The sequence below is a fragment of the Ovis aries genome, chromosome X, assembly GCF_016772045.2.
Source record: "Ovis aries strain OAR_USU_Benz2616 breed Rambouillet chromosome X, ARS-UI_Ramb_v3.0, whole genome shotgun sequence".
Taxonomy (NCBI): Eukaryota; Metazoa; Chordata; class Mammalia; order Artiodactyla; family Bovidae; genus Ovis; species Ovis aries.
In genome coordinates, this window is record NC_056080.1 from 130,911,123 (window position 1) to 130,932,535 (window position 21,413).

The 21,413-nt window shown below is 41.5% G+C and overlaps 2 protein-coding genes across 3 annotated transcripts in view; one reads left to right on the plus strand and one right to left on the minus strand.

Moving 5' to 3' along the window:
- The window catches only part of IL1RAPL2 (interleukin 1 receptor accessory protein like 2), a 1,188,406-nt gene that overhangs the window by 608,339 nt on the left and 558,654 nt on the right, over window positions 1-21,413 (plus strand). Inside the window, exon 3 of the mRNA XM_060407601.1 lies at window positions 5,247-5,520. Coding sequence (XP_060263584.1) covers window positions 5,247-5,520 — 274 coding nt within the window. The remainder of the gene's footprint in view (window positions 1-5,246; window positions 5,521-21,413) is intronic.
- Window positions 16,811-19,691, minus strand: LOC121818201 (testis-expressed protein 13A-like). Of its 2 annotated transcripts, XR_006058274.1 has the most exons (4): window positions 19,606-19,691; window positions 18,922-19,412; window positions 17,335-18,821; window positions 16,811-17,059 (listed from the first exon to the last, which is right to left on the minus strand). XR_006058274.1 is itself a non-coding variant. In XM_042241769.1 (3 exons), the coding sequence occupies exons 2-3, from the start codon at window positions 19,378-19,380 to the stop codon at window positions 18,060-18,062; spliced, it is 1,221 nt and encodes a 406-aa protein (XP_042097703.1). In that variant the 5' UTR covers window positions 19,381-19,412; window positions 19,606-19,691; the 3' UTR covers window positions 16,811-18,059. The 2 variants fall into 2 exon arrangements, 1 of the variants encoding a protein (XP_042097703.1); XM_042241769.1 differs by having other exon boundaries at window positions 16,811-18,821.

The window sequence follows — 21,413 nt, forward strand, 5'->3', positions numbered from 1 at the left end:
GGACTCTGTGGGAGAGGGCGAGGGTGGGATCATTTGGGAGAATGGCATTGAAACATGTATAATATCATATGTGAAACGAATTGCCAGTCCAGGTTCATTGCATGATACTGGATGCTTGGGGCTGGTGCACTGAGATGACCCAGAGGGATGGTACAGGGAGGGAGGAGGGAGGGGGGTTCAGGATGGGGAACACATGTTATACCTGTGCCAGATTCATGTAGATGTATGACAAAACCAATATAATATTGTAGTTAGCCTCCAATTAAAATAAATAAATTTATATTTAAAATAAATAGATAATTGAATTGCTATTCTTATGAGTCAAGAGTGAACAGGGAATGGCTAATTTAGAAATAGGTATTTTTCAGTGGAATGATGGAAACATTTATAGCCATACCAAGGGACTGTGAAGCAGAAGACAGTCAGGCCTTCCTGATGTCTTTGGTGGATTTGCTCTGTAGCAAGCTTCAATCCAACTGCAGAATGTTGCTGCTTTTCTCGCTCTCTCTCTCTCTCTTTTTTTTTTTTTTTTTTTTTGGAGGGGGATTGTTTTCCTTCTTGAAAAGAAAAGTGAAACTGTTAATCACTCAGTCATGTCCGACTCTTTGAATGCCACAGACTGTAGCCCACCAGGCTCCTCTGTCTATGGGATTCTCCATGCAAGAATACTGGAGTGGATTGCCATTCCCTTCTCCAGGGGATCATCCCTACTCAGTGATTGAACTCAGGTCTCCTTCATTACAGGCAGATTCTTTACCGTCTGATCTACCAGGGACCTACAGTACCTCTATTTACACTTGTGGCTAGTTAGTGGAACACAGTTATCAAGCCATCTTTGGGAGAAGCCAGTCTGTCCAGAAACCACCATTCTTCAGAGTCTTTTGGGGGCAAACCTACATAGATATGACTGGAGTTGTGAATAGAATAGGGCTGGATCCCCCTGTGAATGAGAGGCCTTGCCGATAAGGTCCAACTTGCAGGTGGGCTTTCTCTGTGGGCTCCTGAGTTCTGCTGTGTCCCTAACCTGGCCATAGCGTGCTCCCTTGTCAGCTGCATCACAGATCTATTCATTCACCAGTTTGCCAAATACATATGGTGTGTCAATGTGCAAAGGGCTCTGACTGCATGGCGTGTATTACAATCTCCATCTCATGACAAACATGTGACTTATACTGGTGACTTCTGATAGCACCATCTTTGATCCCTGGGATGGCTCTTGGAAAATTAAGTTTCATGTGATCTTTCTTCTGTTCCTGCCCTTTTTTGTGACCCTTTCATGCTTTTTTGTTAACCTTCTCTCTCACCCTCAAGGTATCAACCCCATCATGTTCCCTTGCCACCCGAGCTTCCAGACCTCTTACTTCAGTAGGCCTTCTTAGTTGTTTCACCAGTCCCAAATTTAAAGAGAAATGCTCTGATCGTATTTCATCCCCCTTTGCCCCCTGTCTCTGTTGGTTTTCCTAGGAATAGCAATCCATTAACCATGAATCATACCACCTTGCTGGAATCTGATAGTGGTTCTGTACTCTCTAGATATAAGGTTATAAGGTCTTTACTCATGGGCATGGATTTCTGCTGATGAAAGTTCAGTGTGGAAAAATATTTGGTGTCAGATGAGCCTTCATGTATCCCTGGTATCTTGTTGTTTGTCTAATCCATTTTTTTTTTTTTGGAAAATTGCCTCAGGTGTTTTGAGATACATTATATTCTAACTTGTGTGGTGAATACAGTTGTGTCGGCCCCTGCCCATATTCTCAGGTTCTACCTCCTGGGATTCAACCAACCATGGATGGAAAATATTTTTGAAAAATTCCAAAAAGTTCCAAAAAGGCAGAACTTGAATTTTATGCACACTGGCAATTATGTTGCATTTACATCTATATCACATTTACTTTGTATTAGCTATTATGAGCAAGCATATAGGAAGCATATAGGAAGCATATAAGAAGGTATATGTAGATTATAAGAAACTACTGTATCATTTTATATAATAGACTTGAGCATTCAGAGGTGTTGATATCCTTGGGGGTCATGAAATCAGTCCCCTGCAGATGTTGAGGGATGATTATACTAAAGGAAAAGAATAAAGGGATAACCTTTGGAAATTGTCCTTATTATTGGATATATGTTCTCTGCCTGTTGACAACTTTATAACTAAAGATTCCCTCTCTGCTACCTAAAGCAAAGGAACAGAAGAAAAGGAACCATAAACTATTAAATCAAATCCATTTTACCCAGCTAGGACTTAAGAGGAAATGAAATCTCAGTGTCCTCTCAAAGTCTATATGACAAAGCTGATTGTAATGGCAGTTAAATGTCTTCGCCCTCCTTTGAGCCTGACTGTCATGTCCCAAGAGCAGATATTTTGATTAATTTTTATACAAACCATGTCCTGTCAGTAATGGGACAAACCAGGCTGTTAGCATTGTACAGGTGTAGATTATGCAATGGATTGTTTAGAGAAAGTAACTACAGGGATTTAGGGCGCAAATGAAAAAACATTCCAGATTTTTTTTTTTCTATCAAATAGGTAATTATCGAGGTTTAAAACTACTCTTCCAAGACACATTTGTTAATTCAAAAGCATTTGCTATGCACCTTTAGGATTAGAAAAAAACAAAAACTGGAATGTGAAGGACTTTTTAACAAATCCTCATATTTTCTTTGTTTCTTCTATTAACCAACTTTTAAAATAAAGCTATCGTCTCCCCAGTGGCTCAGTGGGAAAGAATCCGCCTGCAATGCAGGAGATGCAGGAAATGTAGGTGCAATCTGGTTCAGGAAGATCCCTGGATGAGATAATGGTAATCCACCCCAGTATTCCACCTGGAGAATTCCATGGATGGAGGAGCCTGGGGAGCAACAGTTCGTAGGGTCACAAAGAGTTGGATATGACTTATGTGACTTAGCATATCATGAGAAAAAAATACATTTTCTAAAAAAAAGCGTATCGTTTCCTCACAGTTGTGTTAATGCAAGGGAGCAATATCACAAATAATCTATAGTAGGGAAAATATAAAATTCATTCAAAGATGACAGTACAATAAATATCAAAACTGCATTAAATGCAGTGATGTATCACCAGTAATCTACAATGACCCCAAAGTTTAAGTAATGGAGATTTCCCCCCTCCCTGTTCTTGACAGTTATGAGAATGACAAGTGACAGGTAAACAACTGATACCTGGAAGTGAATAAAAAGCCCCCCAAGAGACAGCTAGAGATCAATATGTTCTTAGGCCAATTCGGTTGTACCTTCTTGACTTCGGCAGTGAATGGTCATCAAAATTCATAATGATGAATCTGGTGCCCTGTGAGTCCTCAAAGTTCAAATGCCCTTCATTATAAATTTAGGGTGAGTTATTTGATTATTGATTTATTTCTAGTGAATACTTGACATACTACAAGAGGATTTGAGGCAACTTATAATAAATGCCCATATGCAGCAAGGCAGTGAAAAATGAAGTCACAAAGAGAGGTCAGAAGTCAAAGAATTCAAAAACTTTCGTGGGTTACAGACAACTTTGAAGATCTGATAAAGAGTTGTAGAAGCTATGGAAACTTGCCCCAGAAAAGTATAGCTATGCAAATAAGCACCACCTTGAAATCTATCCAGGCAATCTGCCTCTGGGTGTCCTTGAACCTCAGGTCAAGAAGCCCTTCTGTAGAGAAAGCAAAATCCTGAGGTAGGATAGTTTATTACACTTGAGCATTGCATGTAGCTCTGAGCTTTCCCTGTCAACTGAGGTTAAAAGATAAACACATTGGGCTATAGAATTCTCAACATCTAAAAAAAGGAAGCAGATGAGTTCACAAAATGATAAGCGAAACATAATTTTAAAATGACAGTGTTTATACAGTTTATGAAAAGATTATTTTATAAAGGGTAATCAAATTACACGGAGGGATGTAGCATAATTTGATGAAATTCTTTGAAAATCAGCAATTGGAAGTAGAATAGCTATGCTAATTGTATTGACTAGCATATAAAATTAGCCACAGTGTCTCATTTTCAACCTTTCTGGGAAAGAGAGAATTCACTGTATATGTCTTTCTTTAATGGTAGATTTACCCACCTAATATTATTTGATTAAACTTGACATTAATATAATATATTCCCATGAGCGCACACCAGCTGAGCAGCAAGGGAGGCCTAAGGGTATAAAAAGAAATTGAGCTGTGATTAAATATCTGCTATTAATAGGTCATACCATGGAAAATTGGCATGTAGACAGTGGCAAATAATCACTTTAGGTACCCACTGCTTCCAGCTCTGGCATCTACTTTCTCAAAGGCTAATAAATAAAACAGTGGTTCCGGTCACAATTATAGACAGGGGCAGTACAGGACAGGGGTTAAGAAAACAGTCTCTGGAATCACAGACTGGTTTTCCACCATTTATCAGTTCTGTATCCATAGGCAAAGTCACTAAACTTTCCTGAGTCTCATTTATTTTCTCGTCTATAAAATAAGAATAATAGAAACCTCAATTTCAGGGCTTCTCCTAGACTATACAGGGGTCCTAAAAAAGTCTCGGTTTTGTGGGTCTCCTGTCTATATAAACAATTTGAGTCACCAAAAATCAGCATGTCAGGGTCATTCCAGCCATCCAATCTCACAAAATCCTGTTAAGTGGATGCCATTTGGCTGGAAGTAATGATGCACTTGGCCAGCCACACTACTGAAATTGGTACCTAGTTGTGGGGACCCCAGGAATACCCCATAGGTATGAGTGCTGGAGCTCCTTGGAGGATCTAGTTAACTCCAAGCAGATTACTGTAGAGGACTGGAAATACTCCAAAGGCACAGGGATAGAACAGGAACCCTGCTTGCCCAGGTCCAAGGATAATATATATCTCATAGGACAGTAGTCCCCAATGTTTTTGGCACCAGGAACTGGTCTCATGGAAAACAATTTTTCCACAGACCTAGGGGATGAGAGTGATAAGAAATGGCTGAAAATGCAGATGAAACTCCACCCACTCACCCGCCACTCACCTGCTTCTGTACAGCCCAGTTCCTAACAGGTCATGGACCCGTAGAGTGGTACAGGTCCATGGCCTGGGGATTTGGGGACTCCTGTCATAGGATCACTGGGAAGATTGAATGAGATAATCTATGTAAAGCTCGTGACTCAGTGTCTAGCTCATCGTGAGTCCTCAGTATATGTTGGCAATGATTGCTTATTGCTCTCATCTTTATCAACAATGTGCATTGCATCTCATGCCCAATTTGGTTTTCTTTCAGTGGATGGCTGCATTGACTGGTCAGTGGATCTCAAGACATACATGGCTTTGGCAGGCGAGCCAGTCCGAGTGAAATGTGCCCTTTTCTACAGTTACATTCGTACCAACTATAGCATGGCCCAAAGCACTGGGCTCAGGCTGATGTGGTACAAAAACAAAGGTGATTTGGAAGAGCCCATCATCTTTTCAGAGGTCAGGATGAGCAAAGAGGAAGATTCAATATGGTTTCACTCAGTTGAAGCACAAGACAGTGGATTCTACACTTGCGTCTTAAGGTGAGTGCTATGTGAAAACATTGCTCAGCGTCACAGGTGAGAGTCTTGTTTAGGACTGGAGTGTGTAAGGGTGCCTTATGTCACACAGTGGATATATTCTTGACAGGCTGCAGCGCATGTGGAGCTTCTAGAAATTTCTTTCTAATTATTTATTAAAACAACATAGCAAGTTCTTATCACATTTTCATAAAGCAAGATTCCCATTTACTGTGTGTACTCATTCAATTCATAAAGTTTTGTGATTCATTTATTCCCCATCTCCACTCCTTCCCCAGGGTCTTATATAAACCATCTCTGACTTATGATGGATGCTTGGACTTATAATTTTTCAATTTTATGATGGTGCAAAAGTGACACATATTCAACATAAACCACACTTTAAATTTTGAATCTTTTCCATGTTAGCAATATGTGGCATGATAATATTTCATGATGCTGGGTAGTAACAGGCAGTAAGCTGCAGGTCTCTGTCAGCCATGTGATCATGGGGTAAACAAATGCTATACTTAAAATCATTCTGTACCTGTATAACTATTCTGTTTTCACTTTTGATAAATTACATGAAATATTCAGTACTTTATTATAAAATAGGCTTTGTATTAGATCATTTTGCCCAATGTGAAATGAAAGTGTTCTGAGCACATTTAAGGTAGACTAGGCTAAACTATGATGCTCAGTGGGTTAGGTGTATTAAATGTATTTTGACTTCAGGTATTTTCAACTTGGGTTTCCCAGGTGGCTCAGTGGTAAAGAACCTATCTGCCAGTGCAGGAAACACAGAGTCGCAGGTTCGACCCCTGGGTAGGGAAGATCCCCTGGAGAAGGAAATGGCAACCCACTTCATTATTCCTGCATGGGAGATCCCATGAACAGAGGAGCCTGGAGGGCTATAGTCCATGGGGTCACAAAGAGTAGGACACGACTGAGTGACTAACCAACAGCAACAACAATGGGTTTATCAGGCCATAACCCTAATGGTTAATACAGGAAGACCTGTATTAACAAATGTTTTTGTATAGAGCTACTTGGCTCAATTATCTTGATATCTGGCCATGAAAATCACCTAAAGTATCATTTAGGTCAGGGTCTCACCTTTCTTATTGAAGGAAAATAGCTTCGAATGCTTCTGGGAGATCTTTTAACAGGTGAGCTTCTGGCGAAATTCTTTGTGGAATTTGCAATGTGAATTTGAGTCTACTGTATCCAAGTATTCGATGTGGGACCCTATAAACATACGGTCCTCCTGTCTTCCTAGATACTATACTGGGAAGATACCACAGATACAGTTCCTGTTTGCAAGAAGTTCATAGTGACAGGAAATCAGTTTTTTGCTCAGGAATTCCACGATATATCCTTCCTCCCCTCTCCATCTCCTCTTGTCAGGGTCTAAGATCTCAAATCTCAGATAGAGACTGCATTAAGTGTTGAAGTAGGTAGCTGAGGTGACTTTAAACACATTTTCAAAACTGCCATTTGATAAGTCTGATCTTGCTCACTGGGGATCTGTACTCTGTTGTTTGATTTTACCTTCTGGGAAATGCAGACCCTTCATTTTTGTTTCCTGTGGACTTTGTCTGATGCCAAAGCTATGTCACCTCTTCATCAAAAGCACTTGGAAATTCCTGGTGTGGCCTCATTGTTCAAAAGGGCAGGAGAACAGGTGGTATATAAATAGAGAGCTTTCTTGATGCCTTAAGAATTACTTTTGTATATGTGTTGGGAGGAAGTATTGGGGAAACAAGTTTCGTCTCTTTGCAGTGGGCAAAAGTGCCAGAATAGTGGCAAAAGTAGCAATCATTCTGATCACACCCTTAGTAATAAGCAGCATTTTCACTCCTTGGACAGCCCTTGGCAGAACTGAGAAGTGGGTGTAATTTGGCTTCACTGTCTGACACTTTGTTCTTTAGGGTGCTGCTGCTCTCTCCCTGTTTATACCTTCTTCATTCCCCACCCTCATTAAATCCTGCCAATCTAAAATAGATCATTTTTCCTCCTCAAATTCCACTTGCTCTGTTTTGTTTTCACAAATTAAATATTTTATTTGCAGAGCATCAGCCAACTACATACAGGTGCTATATTGATAATGAATTACTGAATTAATTACTGCTTACCTCCCCTGGTCTGTTTATTTCCCCAATCTGGCTCTCTTTCCTCTCTTCCTCTCTTCCTTAAAAAAACATAACACTCATGTACTCATCTTTCGCTTTCCCCTATCTGATAAGCAAACAGTCTAGTGTGTATCCTTGCATGCATGCATGCTAAGTCATTTCACTTGTGTCTGGCTCTTTGCGACCCTATGGACTATAACCTGCCAGGTTCCTCTGTCCATGGGATTCTCCAGAACACTGCAAGAATACTGCAGTGGGTTGCCATGCCCTCCTCCTGAGGATCTTTCCAATCCAGGGATCGAACCCACGTCTCTTACTTCTCCTGCATTGGCAGGAGGGTTCTTACCACTAGCACCACCTGGGAAGCCCGTATACCTACATATCTTCTCCTGATTCTTTTAATTGCACAAGTATATCTACATGGGGATTTTCTCCTCACTGTTTTACAAACTAAAACAAAGAGTTACATATTTCACTGCATTTTCTTTCCATATTAAATATATATATTGGAAATACTTCCAAGTCAACTGATAGAGAGTTCACTCATCCTTTTAAGTATATACTCTTCTGTGTTGTTCAATAGTCTATGATATCACAATTTAGTCTATCATTTTGCTATTGATGTGCATATATTTTTTTGTCCCTGTAAAAAGTGCTGCAATAAAAGCTCCCAACTGGCTTTTAAATATTCTTTTAAAATTTTAGATCAGTTTTAGACTTACAGAATTATTTCAGAGATACTCCAGAAAGTTTCTGTATGCCCTACACCCGTTTCCCCTAGTATTAACATTTTCCATGACTGTGGTACACTTGTTATAACCAATGAGCCAATCATCATTAACTAAAGTCCATATTTTATTCAGATTTCCTCAGATTCTGCTTAATGCGCTTTTTCTGTTCCAGGATTCCATCTGGGAGACCACCTTACATTTCATTGTCACGTCTCCTTAAGTTCCTTTTGGCTGTAGGGGTTTCTCACACTCTTCTTGTTTCTAATGGCATTGATAGTTTAAATAGTACTTTTCAAACATTTTGTAGAATGTCTCTCAAATCTCAACCTGATAATTTTTCATGCTTATACTGGGGTAATGTGTTTTGAGGAGGAAGAACACAGAGGTAAAATGCATTCTCATCACATCATGTCAAGGGTAGGGAATATCAGCATGTTTTATCACTGTTCATATTGACCTTGATCATCTGGCTCAAGGTAGTGTTTGTCTTTCTCCACTCTGAAGTTATTTTTCCCCTCCTTTCGCAAACTGTCCTCTTTGGAAGGAAGTAGTTTTTCAATAGTCCATACATACGAAATGGTAGTTACGCTCCATTTCATTAAGAGCAAACTATGTACATAAGTGAAAGTGTTAGTTGCTAAGTCATTTCTGACTCTTTGCAACCCCACGAACTGTAGCCTACCAGGCTCCTCTGTCCATGGAATTTTCCAAGTAAGAATACTGGAGTGAGTAGCCATTCCCTTCTCCAGGGGATCTTCCTGATCCACTGACTGAACACAGGTCTCCTGCACTGCAGGCAGATTCTTTACCATCTGAGAAACCAGGGAAGCCCATATCTATATAAAATTATTTAGATTTCTTCTGCATGGGATATTTGTTTTTTCTCCCATCTATTTATTCAATCATTTATTATATCACTATGGATTCATGGGCATTTATATTATACATAGGGTAATAATTCAGTGCTACTGTGTTTTCTGGGTCAAATTCATCCACCTTTGACCTTTGGAAGCTCTTTCAGTTGATGCATCTCTCTTTGACATAACCTCCTCATTGTTTTTTGTTGTTGTTTTTGTAATCTGCTTATTTGTGCTTTATCTCTTCCAGAATGGCATAAGTGAAGTAGCTAGAATTTGGGTGTAATAATAAACAGATTTTTCAGGTCTAGTAGTGATCACTGACTCCAGTCAATTTGGATCATAGACTCCAAATTCAGTCTATGTAGGTGATGTTACGCCATTGCCAAGAGAGTGACATTTATAGTGAAAAAGGCTCTGCATTTGGCAATATCTGTATCACCTAAAATCTCAAATTAGATACTACTTTAAAGTAATTATGGATTATTTTCCTATGCTTTATCAACCTCATTAAAGTTACTATACTGATTTCAGTGTGGTTAAAAAATGCAGATATGAAACATTTAGTAACATTCTCCAGCCATTTAACTCATAGCAAGAAAAGTTTACAGTTTGTGACCTTTCAGTAGCCAATCACTCACTTTTGTGTTTTTCTTTGGCTAATCTCAAGAGTGATTACTTGAATTTTTCAGCATGTCAGTGGGTTATAGTAACAGAGGGATGGTGGAGAAGTGAGTCATATTTTGAGAGCCATGCCAATCCAAGAATTACTGTCTACTCCCCTTTCTACTCAAAGCTTTTCAGTGGAGGCACCTAGTAGAATAAAAATGATGAGAGTAATCTTATTTGAGAAAATCCCACACATCACTTTCTCAACCACTTGGAAAAGGGGCGACTTAAGCTATGGATGAAGATAGATGTATTCATGTAATCCTGAGTGAATTCAAGATATTGAAAAGAGTGATTAAATATAATTGAATATCTGTAGAAACCTATGTGTTTTGGGATGACAGTGGCCACGTTCAGAGAATCAGTGATAAGTTCAAAACCACTATGGCTATTTACCTCTCTGATTAAGTAAACAGAATTAGGAAACTCCTTGTTAAACAGGAAGATAATCCAACTATTTTTGGTCTTTAATAATCACCAAAATAGGTGAAGTCCTCAAAATCTGAATACCTCACAAACTCTTTGTGAACAGTTCCTTAGTGCCTTTATTCAGTTCTGAGGCATGACATTTGCCCTGCTATTCATCACATTTGAATGATTATTACTCTTGTAGAATAACATCACCAGAAGAATTGAGGGGAATTGGAGATATTTGAAATAAATGTAGTATGGGGCTAATCTTTGGATCCCTTCAAAGAGTACATGTGGGTTCATTGTCTTTTTAAATTTTTGAATATATTTGAAATGTTCCATAATTAAAAAGAATAAGAAGTAAATATAAGTATACAATAATTTCACCTGATTTTAATGGCCTTTAAATAATCCTGACCAAAAAGTACCTATGTAGCATATATTAAGTTTTATATTTCAGTCAACAAATATTCATTGAGCATGTACCATGTGACTTGCTTTATGTCATACTGCAAGAAAATTTATGCTTTTAGAAACAAAAGTAATTGCCCTAGTCTACCTAAGACACTAAGAAGTAGCTTTTATCACTTTTCACCCACCTAACCTACTCCCCACCATGGTAACCAAGAGATTTTCAAGGACTGAACATTTCTCATCATTCAATTCCAGCTTAACTATTGATCTTTGAAAAGTTAACTGTAAACAAGTTGGTTGCCCAGGTCATAATTTCTAGGATAGCAGATAGTTTCTTGTAGGAAAAATGAGATCCTGAATCTTAGAGAATTAATTGACTTCAGAAAAGATCCCGATTGTGCAGCAGGGTCTTAAGACTGCAGCAATGGCCTCTTCTGGCCTGTGTAGGCTAGAGTGTTATGCAGTTAGTTATTTTTTTCTGCCTATTTTGGTTTATAAGTGGGAGTCCCTGATACAATTATTTTTGTAGCAAATATGCATAAAACAACACATATATAACCTGAAAATATTATTTTTTAACCTCCACAATTTGATAATCTGCTTATTTTAAAAAATTGTGCATAACTTGAATGACAAAGTAGTATCAATTATAGTTTATTTTCATTGCATTATTAGTAAATTAGACATGCTATAATGTTTAGAATATAACCATATTATAATATATTAGCTTTGTAATAATCAGAAATACAATCATTCTATTTTATAATACCTATGTCATTTTCAACTCCAGCTTATTTACTGAGGGAAAACAGATATTTATAGTTTAGTCAGCAGGATTATCTCCTTGGTAAGAATTAATGGCTTATATTTGATCATTAGAAAACAAGAATTCATTTCAAGTAATCACTGATGAGCTGCCTAACACTGGTATTCATTTCGTTCCATTCCTTTTATCATTACACAAGTTCAGTGATCTTCTGTTTTGTGATTATTTTGTTGATATCAGTGTTCCAACTTATTGCAGGAGTTGCAAATTCAAAGTCTTTCCAGTGTCCAACTAGGTAATGCAATGGTTGTGGCAGGCAGGCGATCTGCAACATTTTGGAGTGGTGGAGGCACTAGTAATCTCGATGATCTCATTTGCATGTACCCTCTGGCCACCAGCTTGGGCTCACTCTTTCTGTACCACATTTCCAATAATGTATTAACTCTACCCAGAACTGCAACTCACTGGTCCCACAATTCTTTCACTATCCACCACTCTCTTCTCAAACTAACAGTTTAAATTCCATGATCAGTCAATTTAATCAATCTCATATATACCCTCTTGTTTCCCTAGACCCTTTCCCCCTTTATCTTACTCACTTGTGAAAACCACAACACTGTGTAAATCCAACTCTCCATCTGTGCTTGTATTTGTATCCTTCAGTACTGTAAGAAATAAAATAGTAGTAGAAAGTAAGAAAAAATAACTTTTGACTTATAGAATTATGATGTTTGAGGTGGTGCGTGAGGATCTTAATCAGCTGGCAATAGTATAGGAATTACCAGGCAGGTTAAGCAATGTTTAAGAGCAAGGAGGTAGTAAAACATGGCCTATGTGCAGAGAAAAACAGGGAGCTCAGTGTGGCTGGAACCAGCGTTTATCAAGGCTTTTTTTTTCTACATGTGAACATAATAACACTTAGTTTATGGAGGTTTCAGATATATTTTTGGAATGTGAGACTTTAAGACATTGACCACTTCTTAGAAAATAAAATAAATGACAGAACTAATGAGCACCTTACCATGCAGTCAGATAATGCTGCATGTTTTTAGCAGGTGATGTTTCCATGGAGAAGATGTGCATTTATTTATTTATTTTTCTTTCCTCTTTTTTTCTTTTGTTTTTATTTTTTAAAATTATGAAAGTATGATAACACATTTATAGGAGGCTTGGAAAATACAGAACAAAGTGACATATATTTACATGTAAATATAAAGTTACACATATATGTATATATTACATAGGTTAATACATATATAAAATCAGTATATATTGAAGAACTGACTCAATGGAAAAGACCCTGATGCTAATAAAGATTGAAGGTGGGAGGAGAAGGGGACAACAGGGAATGAGATGGTTGGATGGCATCACAGACTCGATGGACATGAGTTTCACTTAGCTCCGGGAGTTGGTGATGGACAGGGAAGCCTGGCACGCTGCAGTCCATGGGGTCACAAAGAGTCGGACATGACTGAGTGACTGAACTGAACTGAACTAGTATATGTTACAATTCGTTTTTATATAGGTAAATTAAGATTTTTGGTTGGAGGTTCAGTATCAAACTCTCGAAAATTAGTAGAATGAATATACAGAAAAGTAGATCTGAAAAGCACCATGAACCAATTCAACATAATTAAGATTTATACAATGAGAAAATGTGTATTTAAAAGGAATAAATTCCCTTCTCTGATTCAACCCTTATTAACAAAGGAGATGGTGCTGACCTTAGTATTATCAGTCGAAACATGCACTACAAGTAGTTTTCTCAGCAATGGAATGAATTCATATGGCGCCATCCCCACTCTCTCACCACCCTGAAGAATGATCCACCTTGGCAAGGTAGCTGGTTAATTTTCAATGAGTACAGTCTCTATCCATGGCTATGAAGTGGGAAAAAAACAAGTAGGATGGTGGTGCATAGTTCCACTCCAGGGCCTTTATCTCAGTAAAATGAGACCCAGATTAACATGAAGCTACACATATTAATTTCCAGACTAGATCATACTCTTTGCCGATAATAAGGCAATATACCCTTATTTAGGTTGAGAGGTGCTATATGTATATTTTCATTTTTCAGCCCCATTACCCTGACCCTCCCAAACCCTTCCTCTGACTCCCTGTAAAGGAGAGTATTTTGGCCAGATTTCATATTTACCTTCATCTCGTTTACTCTCGGCCTTCCCTGGTAGCACAGTGGTAAAGAATCCGCCTGCCAATGCAGTAGACGAGGGTTCAGGCCCTGGGTGGGGAAGATTCCCTGGAGAAGGGAATGGCAACCCACTCCAGTTTTCTTGACTGGAAGATACCATGGACAGAGGAGCTTTGAGATCTATGGTCCAGGAGGTCGCAAAGAGTCAGACTTGACTGAGTGCCTGAGAACACACCACTTTGACTCTCAGGCAAGATCTATCTCTATGTCTACCTCTATACATGCCCTTCCCCACCCCCACCCCCATCCCCTTTTCCCTCCCTCCCTCTGTATCTTATCTCTTCCTTTTCTGAGTCTAAAACTTACCCCTATAACCCCCCCCCCACACACACACACAGATTCTACAAACATAGAGGATGATTTCCATACATATATTTACTGGCTGTAACCCTGAGATCACTAGGGTCTGGGGATTTTTATTTTGGTTGCATGAAACCTTTTCTTTTTCTAATAAGTCTTGCCAATAGAAACAGAAATAAATAGCAGAGAGGCACTTATCATGGATGACAGTGCAAAGAATGATGCTTTGAATGGCAATGTTCTATAGCATGGTGCAAGGTCACAGAAATTTCTAAATCTTAAGGCCTGTAGGGAAATTTCCCATTAGATAGCATTGTTGTATAAACAATCTTGCAAACTTTTGAGTTTGATCCTACCCGACATAAAACAAAGATTGAAAAGCACTGTTGTTTCTAAATAAAATATGACTTTTTTACTTCACATCATTTTAGAGACAGGTGTAGCCAAGTTTGACTTCTCTAAGTCATTCCCTTTTGTTACTTTGCTTGCCATTTTCTCAAGCCCAGCGAGGATCACTACTGTCTCTGATTTCTCCCGTACTGGCAGATGGATTCTTTACTACTGTGCCACCTGGGGTCTTTCTTAAAGCAACATCATTTTTATAGCTGTCTTACTCTTGAGCTGCTCATCTAAGCATTGCTAGCCCAAGGGCTCAAAGGCCAAGCCATATCACTGAATTTGACCAAACCCTTGGCACCTGTGAAATGTCTATTTGCTTCACTTGCTCACTGAGACTGGGTCTTTCTTGTGTGTGTGTGCTCTGTCACATCCAACTTTTGTGAGCCTATGGACTGTAGCTCACCAGGTCCCTCTGTCCATGTGATTTCCCAGGTAAGAATACTGGAGTGGGTGGCCAAGCCCTCCTCCAGGGGAATCTTCGCCACTCAGGGATTGAGCCCTATGTCTCTGATTTCTCCTGCACTGGCAGATGGATTATTTACTACTGTGCCACCTGTTGTCTTTCTTAAAGCAACATCATTTTTATAGCTGTCTTACTCTTGAGCTGCTCATCTAAGCATTGCTAGCCCAAGGGCTCAAAGGCCAAGTCATATCACCTCTGTTGGATGTGTTGAGGATATTTAGTGATAGATGTGGAATTAGTTTATTAAATCCTTTCCTCTGTATGTACAGAGAGAGAAGAACCTCTATATTGAGTGTGAAACACAAAATCTTGAAAATCAGTATCTTTCCCTTAATCCTATCAAACATAAAACCCAAATCCCAACAAACCAAATCATTTACTGAGAAAAAGTAAGTTATGCAAACAATGTGTATTACTGAAGTTAAGTGTCTGGCGCCCCTCTGGAACCACTCACCTTCCTTTCCAGTATCCCCTCCTAGGTTCCTATTGCAGTGCCTTTTGATTTTCTTTCATTTGGGCCCAGTTTGGCCCACTGGGAAACAGGATGTCATCTTTTCTTTCCCCTTCCCCATTCTACTTGTGAAAGTCATTCCTAAATATGCCTTTGTTCAGAAGCCCACACTCCCATCCTGACCTCCTCTCCTTACTCGTTCTCAGGCCCCTAGTCTAAGGTGTACATAGGCAAGAGCCCTTTTGGTTTCCCACCCCTTTGTGACAGAGATCAGTGTCTGCTCTCTCCTCCTATCTCAAAGGAGGAGGTGGCCTTTCCAAGCCTACCCAAGCCAGTAAATTAACTTTACTTTTCGTATATTTGTGAACATTTATCTTACTTTCCTAACACAGAGGTATATAAAGAAATAAAAGCCCTCTATCCTGCTGTCCCTACCCTACTCCATTTTTCTGGATAAAAAATGTTTTCCCAAAGCATTTCTATGCTTATATAAATGCATAATATAAAAGGAATACACACACACATGTATGTGTATGTCTGATACATATGCACACAGACTAATTTGGGGAGTAACTTTGTTTCACGTAAGATACAGCTGGCCATCTTTTTTTTTTTTTTTCTTAAACAGTGCACTGAACATGTCTCCAGCATAGTATGCAGGATCTACTTCATTCTCTTACGTACTTCTTACATGTTCAAGCTTTCTGCAGCTATCTCCTTCCCCATGGCCCAAGTTTCTCTGTATTCAAAGAACTCTCGCGGTCTTGTATCCCACACCCGTCATTCCTTCCCTTCATAGTTAAAGGTCCTTGAAGAAGAGCCCCCCTCACTGAGCACTTCCCACTTGCACTCACTCCTCAGTCCTGGAGATTGGGCTTCTACCCCCACCCCCACCCAGACTGGCTCAAAGATCAGCATGGCCAAACCCAAGGAACACTTTCCATGTCATAGTGCCCCACCCCCTGGAGCCCTGGGCACTGCTAAACACACTCCCCTTGCAACTCTTTCCCCCGTTTAAATCTCCTAAGTATTTCATTGCCTCCATGGTTCCCAACCAGGGGTGAATTTGTTCTGTGAACACGTGAACATCCTTGATTGTTACAGTCTCTTCTGGGGGTGTGAAGTGTGCTACTGGCATCTAGTGGGTAGAGGCCAGGGATTCTGCCAAACATCCTGTAATTGACAGGACACCCCCTAGAGATGAGGTATCTACATCATCAGAAGATGGCAGGCAGTTGCACTGTCAGGAGTGCTGAAACTGTGAAACTCTACCCTCCACACACATGCTCAGTCGTGTCCGACCTTTTGTGACCCACCAGGCTCCTCTGTCCATGGGATTCTCCAGGCCAGAATACTGGAGTGGGTTGCCATCTCCCCTAGGGGATCTTCCTGACCCAGGGATTGAATCTACTTCTCCTTCTGCATTGGCAGGCAAGTTCTTTACCAACCAGCCACCTGGGAAGCCCCAAATTCTACCCTATAAGGATATAAACAAGTCCAAGAAAGTTTCTGTCAAGTGAAAGACTTTTAATAACTAGTTAGGGATCTGGGCACAGATCCTGGTAACAATAATGCACATCTGCCCCCAAAGGAGACAACCAAGAGTCACATCCAGCTGCTGTAGAAATGTCCCAGGGCTAGTTTAGGGTCATAAAAAGTTTCAGTCTTTAGGTTCACAGTTCCCAGTGAATGTTCAGGGCTCCTCCAGTTGTGCCTCAGTCTGGTCCAGGTATAACTTCTCAACATCATTCCACCTGTGGGCTAAACCATACATTTAGCTCCCCTCAACACAGCTTAGTTATCAGAGAGGGAAATGCAGACCATCCTCCCCCTCCCTGTTTTACACCCTCCCTCTGGAAATTGATTTCCCATCAGGGTGTGTTCTATTATGCATTTCTGAATTTACTAGGACCTTTGTAGCCAGATTCCCCTCCCACTATAATCTGGGGAGAGAAAAAAAATCTCAGGATCTTTTGATCCTTTGGTCAGTGGTCTAGACCAGCAAGCCCTCCAGGTACTATCAGTTGCTGACTCACCTTGGCAGTGGCACAAGTTCCCTATTCAGATCTGCCTGTCCCTAGTTAGAAGTGGGGACTGGCGAGGATTCTCCTGTCACGAGGCTGAACAACAGCGATAGCAGTCCTTGTCTGCAGCTAGTGCTGGCATCCGCTGTGTGAAGCCCTGAGGGATTCCTTTAGGATTGGTGAATCTCTGCCCTGTTGTAAACCCAGGGTTAACCCCAGGCCTGCTTTAATTGTTTCTCATATAACTTGCTCAGAACATGAATGGACTTCTTGTCCAGTTCATTCCTGGAGACTTGGGATGCAGGAATCCCCACTAGTCCAATCCTGCTCCAACCATCTACAGCCTAGTGAAGGGAGGGGTAATGCAGGGAGTTGGGGTGCTATATACTGGCTGCCCACGTCCACCAGATACTAGGTTTGGGAAAAGAAATACAAACAGAAGCTGCAGCACTTCTAGGGTGCCGAATGCCAGTGGTCTGGAACACAAAGGGGGTCGTCAAAACAAGTCTTTTTCTCTATTTATCTCTCTCCCCTTAACCCCCCAATCTACACCTTCCCCAATCACTATCCCATACCTTCTCTCCCACCCCTTTCCCCTCCTCTCTCACAACTTCCTTCCCCCATTTAACCACCCATCCTGTCTCTCTACTCTTCCCAAGCCCTCTTCCCCCCCTTCCCCTCCCTCTGAAAACTGATCTCCCATCAGGTAAGTTTCTATTCTGTTTCACATTTCTGAATCAAGCGTTCTGTAGCCAGATATCTCTCCCACATCGGAAGCAAATTTTCTGCCTTGCAAAATTCAGAGCTTTACACCAAGGGCAGTTCCAATCCCCTGGCCTCCGAAATGATGCAGGTTTTCTCTGCTGATGGGGATCATAGTCACTCCTATTTCTGGTGGGTTCTTGAGGGCCTATTCCCCAGCCCCCCCCATTAGACCACAAGCTAAAACCAAAGGGCCTGCAATGGGGAGACGGTTCAGCTGGAGCTCCTGCTGTGACCGCTGCTGCTGGTGAGGATGATGTGCTTAGGAATAAAGTGGGTGTGGATGGTGTGGGTGCATCTGGAAAAGGAGATGAGCAGCATGAGTATGAGTATGTGAATGAGGCAGGGAGCTGGACAGGAAGGTTCCCTGGTGAGGCTGTACACATGGACTTGGTTGTTTTAAATAGATAACGCCTGGCTTTTCCCATGGACCTGCGATCTCCCTTCCTCTGCCCACCAGAGGAGGGACTTTTCTGGTCTACAACGCTGAGAAGCTGCATAATGTCTACAACCATCTCCTCTGCTGCCTCCTCAGCCTCCTCCACCCCCGCAGCTCCCGCCCCTTCCGCATCCTCCTTTCTTTCTCCTCTTGTGGCTTCAGAAGCCGCAGCAGGAGTAGCAGTGGCCCATGCCTCCTCCTCTTCCTCTTCACTGGTTCCTTCTGTCTCAGCCCCACTGGCAGTGGCCATGGCCAGACCTGGCCCCTTGGCAGCTCGTTCCCGCAGAGACTCCAGCTCCTGGAGGAAGTGAACAGAGTTGAGACCTGTCCTGGGGGCAAGGCTGGGGCTGGGACTGGGGGCTGGGGCGGGAAGCAGGGCAGGGACCAAGTAATCTTACTGCCTGGAAGAGCTTCCACCTCAGCTGATCCCTTTCTTTCCGCGTCTTCTCCAGGTTGGCCTGCATTTGCTGCAGCTGGAAGGCTGCTTCCTTGCATTCCAACTCATGCTGTGCCATGTACAACTTCAGGTCTGAGGCCAAGGCATGTGCGGCCGACTTGTGCAGCCCAGCTAAGTCGTGCAGCCACTGCACCCTGTGCCCGTGTAACTGGCTCTGTCTGCAGGCAAAACGCATGCCCAGGGCTAGGCTGCCCCAGGCACAAGCCTCTTTGGCCTGTCCGGGCACCTGACGGTCCTCTAGGATGGCCTTGAACTTATCCTCCACCTTCTCCCAGGACAGAGAGAGATTCTCGAGGTAGAACTCTGGGCCTTTCGCGTGCCTGGACATCCTCTCGTTAATGAAAGCCATCACTTTACCATGCCAGAACCCACTACTTGGGTCTTCGGGTTTCAAGGCCATGATGACTGAGTGCCTTTGGGGCTTGGCTGGTCCTGTGGGGACGAATCAATCAGTCCTCTCCCTCCCCTCCCCCCATCCCTTCAATCTCCTCTTCTCTGGTTGCTCCCTTCCCCCCAGCCCGCAGCCACCTCACACCCTCCTAAAGACCCTATACCTGCCTCAGGACACCTCCCACCAAGCCTCACCTCCTGTCAGTGGGCGTGCAGCCCAAACAAAACCACTTACCACAGCAAAAGAAATGATTTTGATCTCTATCTCCCTCCCTCCCTGAGGGCTCTGAAGAAAGAAAGGTTCCTAAAAACCGTTCAAGGTGTTTGCCTTTGGACTGTTCCAACTTCCAGAAACGGCAGGGGTGGGAGAGGTGTGTGAGGAAGATTTCTCCCCTCCCCCGGCCATAAGGGAACCTCCTATACTGTTGAAAGTCTTTGAAGTCAGGGAGAAACAGGAGTGGTGAGAAAAGACTCATAACCAAGAACATGAAGGGCTTGTAATCGAGTATCAAAATTCTCAACCCCCCACCATAATGGTTTGTCCTGCTCACGAGACCCGCCCCTAGTTCTGACAGAATATTCTACCACAGGAAACAGCGCCACCCACTGCCCACTCAAGATTCTGTGAGAAGTGAAGGGAAACAGCGCCGCCCCCTGCCCACTCAAGATTCTATGAAAAGTCAAGGGAAACAGCGCCGCCCCCTGCCTACTCAAGATTCTGTGAAAAGTGAAAGAAAGTGAAGTCGCTCCGATTCTTTGCGACCCCATGGACTGGGTAGTCTGCCAGACTCCTCTGTCCATGGGATGGATCTTCCCGACCCAGGGATCAAACCCAGGGATCAAACCCAGGTCTCCCGCCTTGTAGACAGATGCTTTACCGTCAGAGCCACCAGGGAAGTCCTCTGTAGCTGCCATTATAGACACAGCAAAATTCTGATACTTGGTCAGCAAACTTTTTTAAAAATTATTATTGTTATTATTAAGGGCTATGGGGATGGATAGAGGAGCCTTGTAGGCTGCAGTCCATGGGGTGGCTAAGAGTTGGACATGGCTGAGCAACTTCACTTTGACTTTTCACTTTCATGCATTGGAGAAGGAAATGACAACCCACTCCAGAATTCTTGCCTGGAGAATCCCAAGGATGGGGGAGCCTGGTGGGCTGCCGTCTATGTGGTTGCACAGAGTCGGACACGACTGAAGCGACTTAGCAGCAGCAGCAGGCAGAGAACCTTTGTCTCAACTACTTGTAACACAAAAGCAATCATAAGTAATACTTGAAGAAGTAGCTCTGTTCCAGCAAAACTTTATGTATAAAAAGTGACAACTGGTAGGATTTGGTCTGTCGTTTGCCAACTCCTGATCTAGATTCATATTTCCTGTGTGTCCCAAAGATATCTCAAATCCAAAAGTTCATAAGTTTACCTTTCTCCTAAGAAACAATTCTTTATATTCCTATGTTGTTCAGTAAAGAGACATTGAAATCACTAATACCACCTCCCTTTAATAAGAATCAAATCAGTTCCCAAGTCTTATCACTAATACCTCAGATGTCAAACTTTTTTGACATCCATTCCCATTTAGGGGTTGCCGCTGTTGCTTTTGCTTGTTAAATAATCTGCCTGAATTCCATTTCTGATTTCTAATATCTTCTTAATGTTTCCTATGATCATATTGCTTTCCAGCTTTAAAAATATTTAAATGAATTCCTGTGACAAATTCCTTGGTCTGACATTAGGGTCTCATCTCAGGCTACCTTTATTATTAATTTAGCTCTCTCTAGTCTCTTCTCTCTCATTATTTGTATACCCAAGGGACTAGCCATGCAGAGATATATTCATTGTGGATTAAAATTTATGTTTCCATCCGAAAAATCAGATGTTCATTACTTGTTATCTGGGCACTATGTTCTGTGCTATGAACTACTTTGAAAAAGACAACATTTATTCTTTAAGGGTTTTATACCAGATAGTAACCGAAAAAAGATTATAAATTAGGCATTAAAGTATCACTTAAGAAGATGGTTAAGTACCACCGCTATAAATC

Bases quoted from the DNA above. Each gene is read 5' to 3' on its own strand.
- LOC121818201 (XM_042241769.1), bottom strand. From the start codon at position 19,380: ATGGCCTTGAAACCCGAAGACCCAAGTAGTGGGTTCTGGCATGGTAAA. The intron at 18,822-18,921 runs GTAAGATTACTT...CACTTCCTCCAG, and splicing joins GGTGGAAGCTCTTCCAGGCA to GAGCTGGAGTCTCTGCGGGA.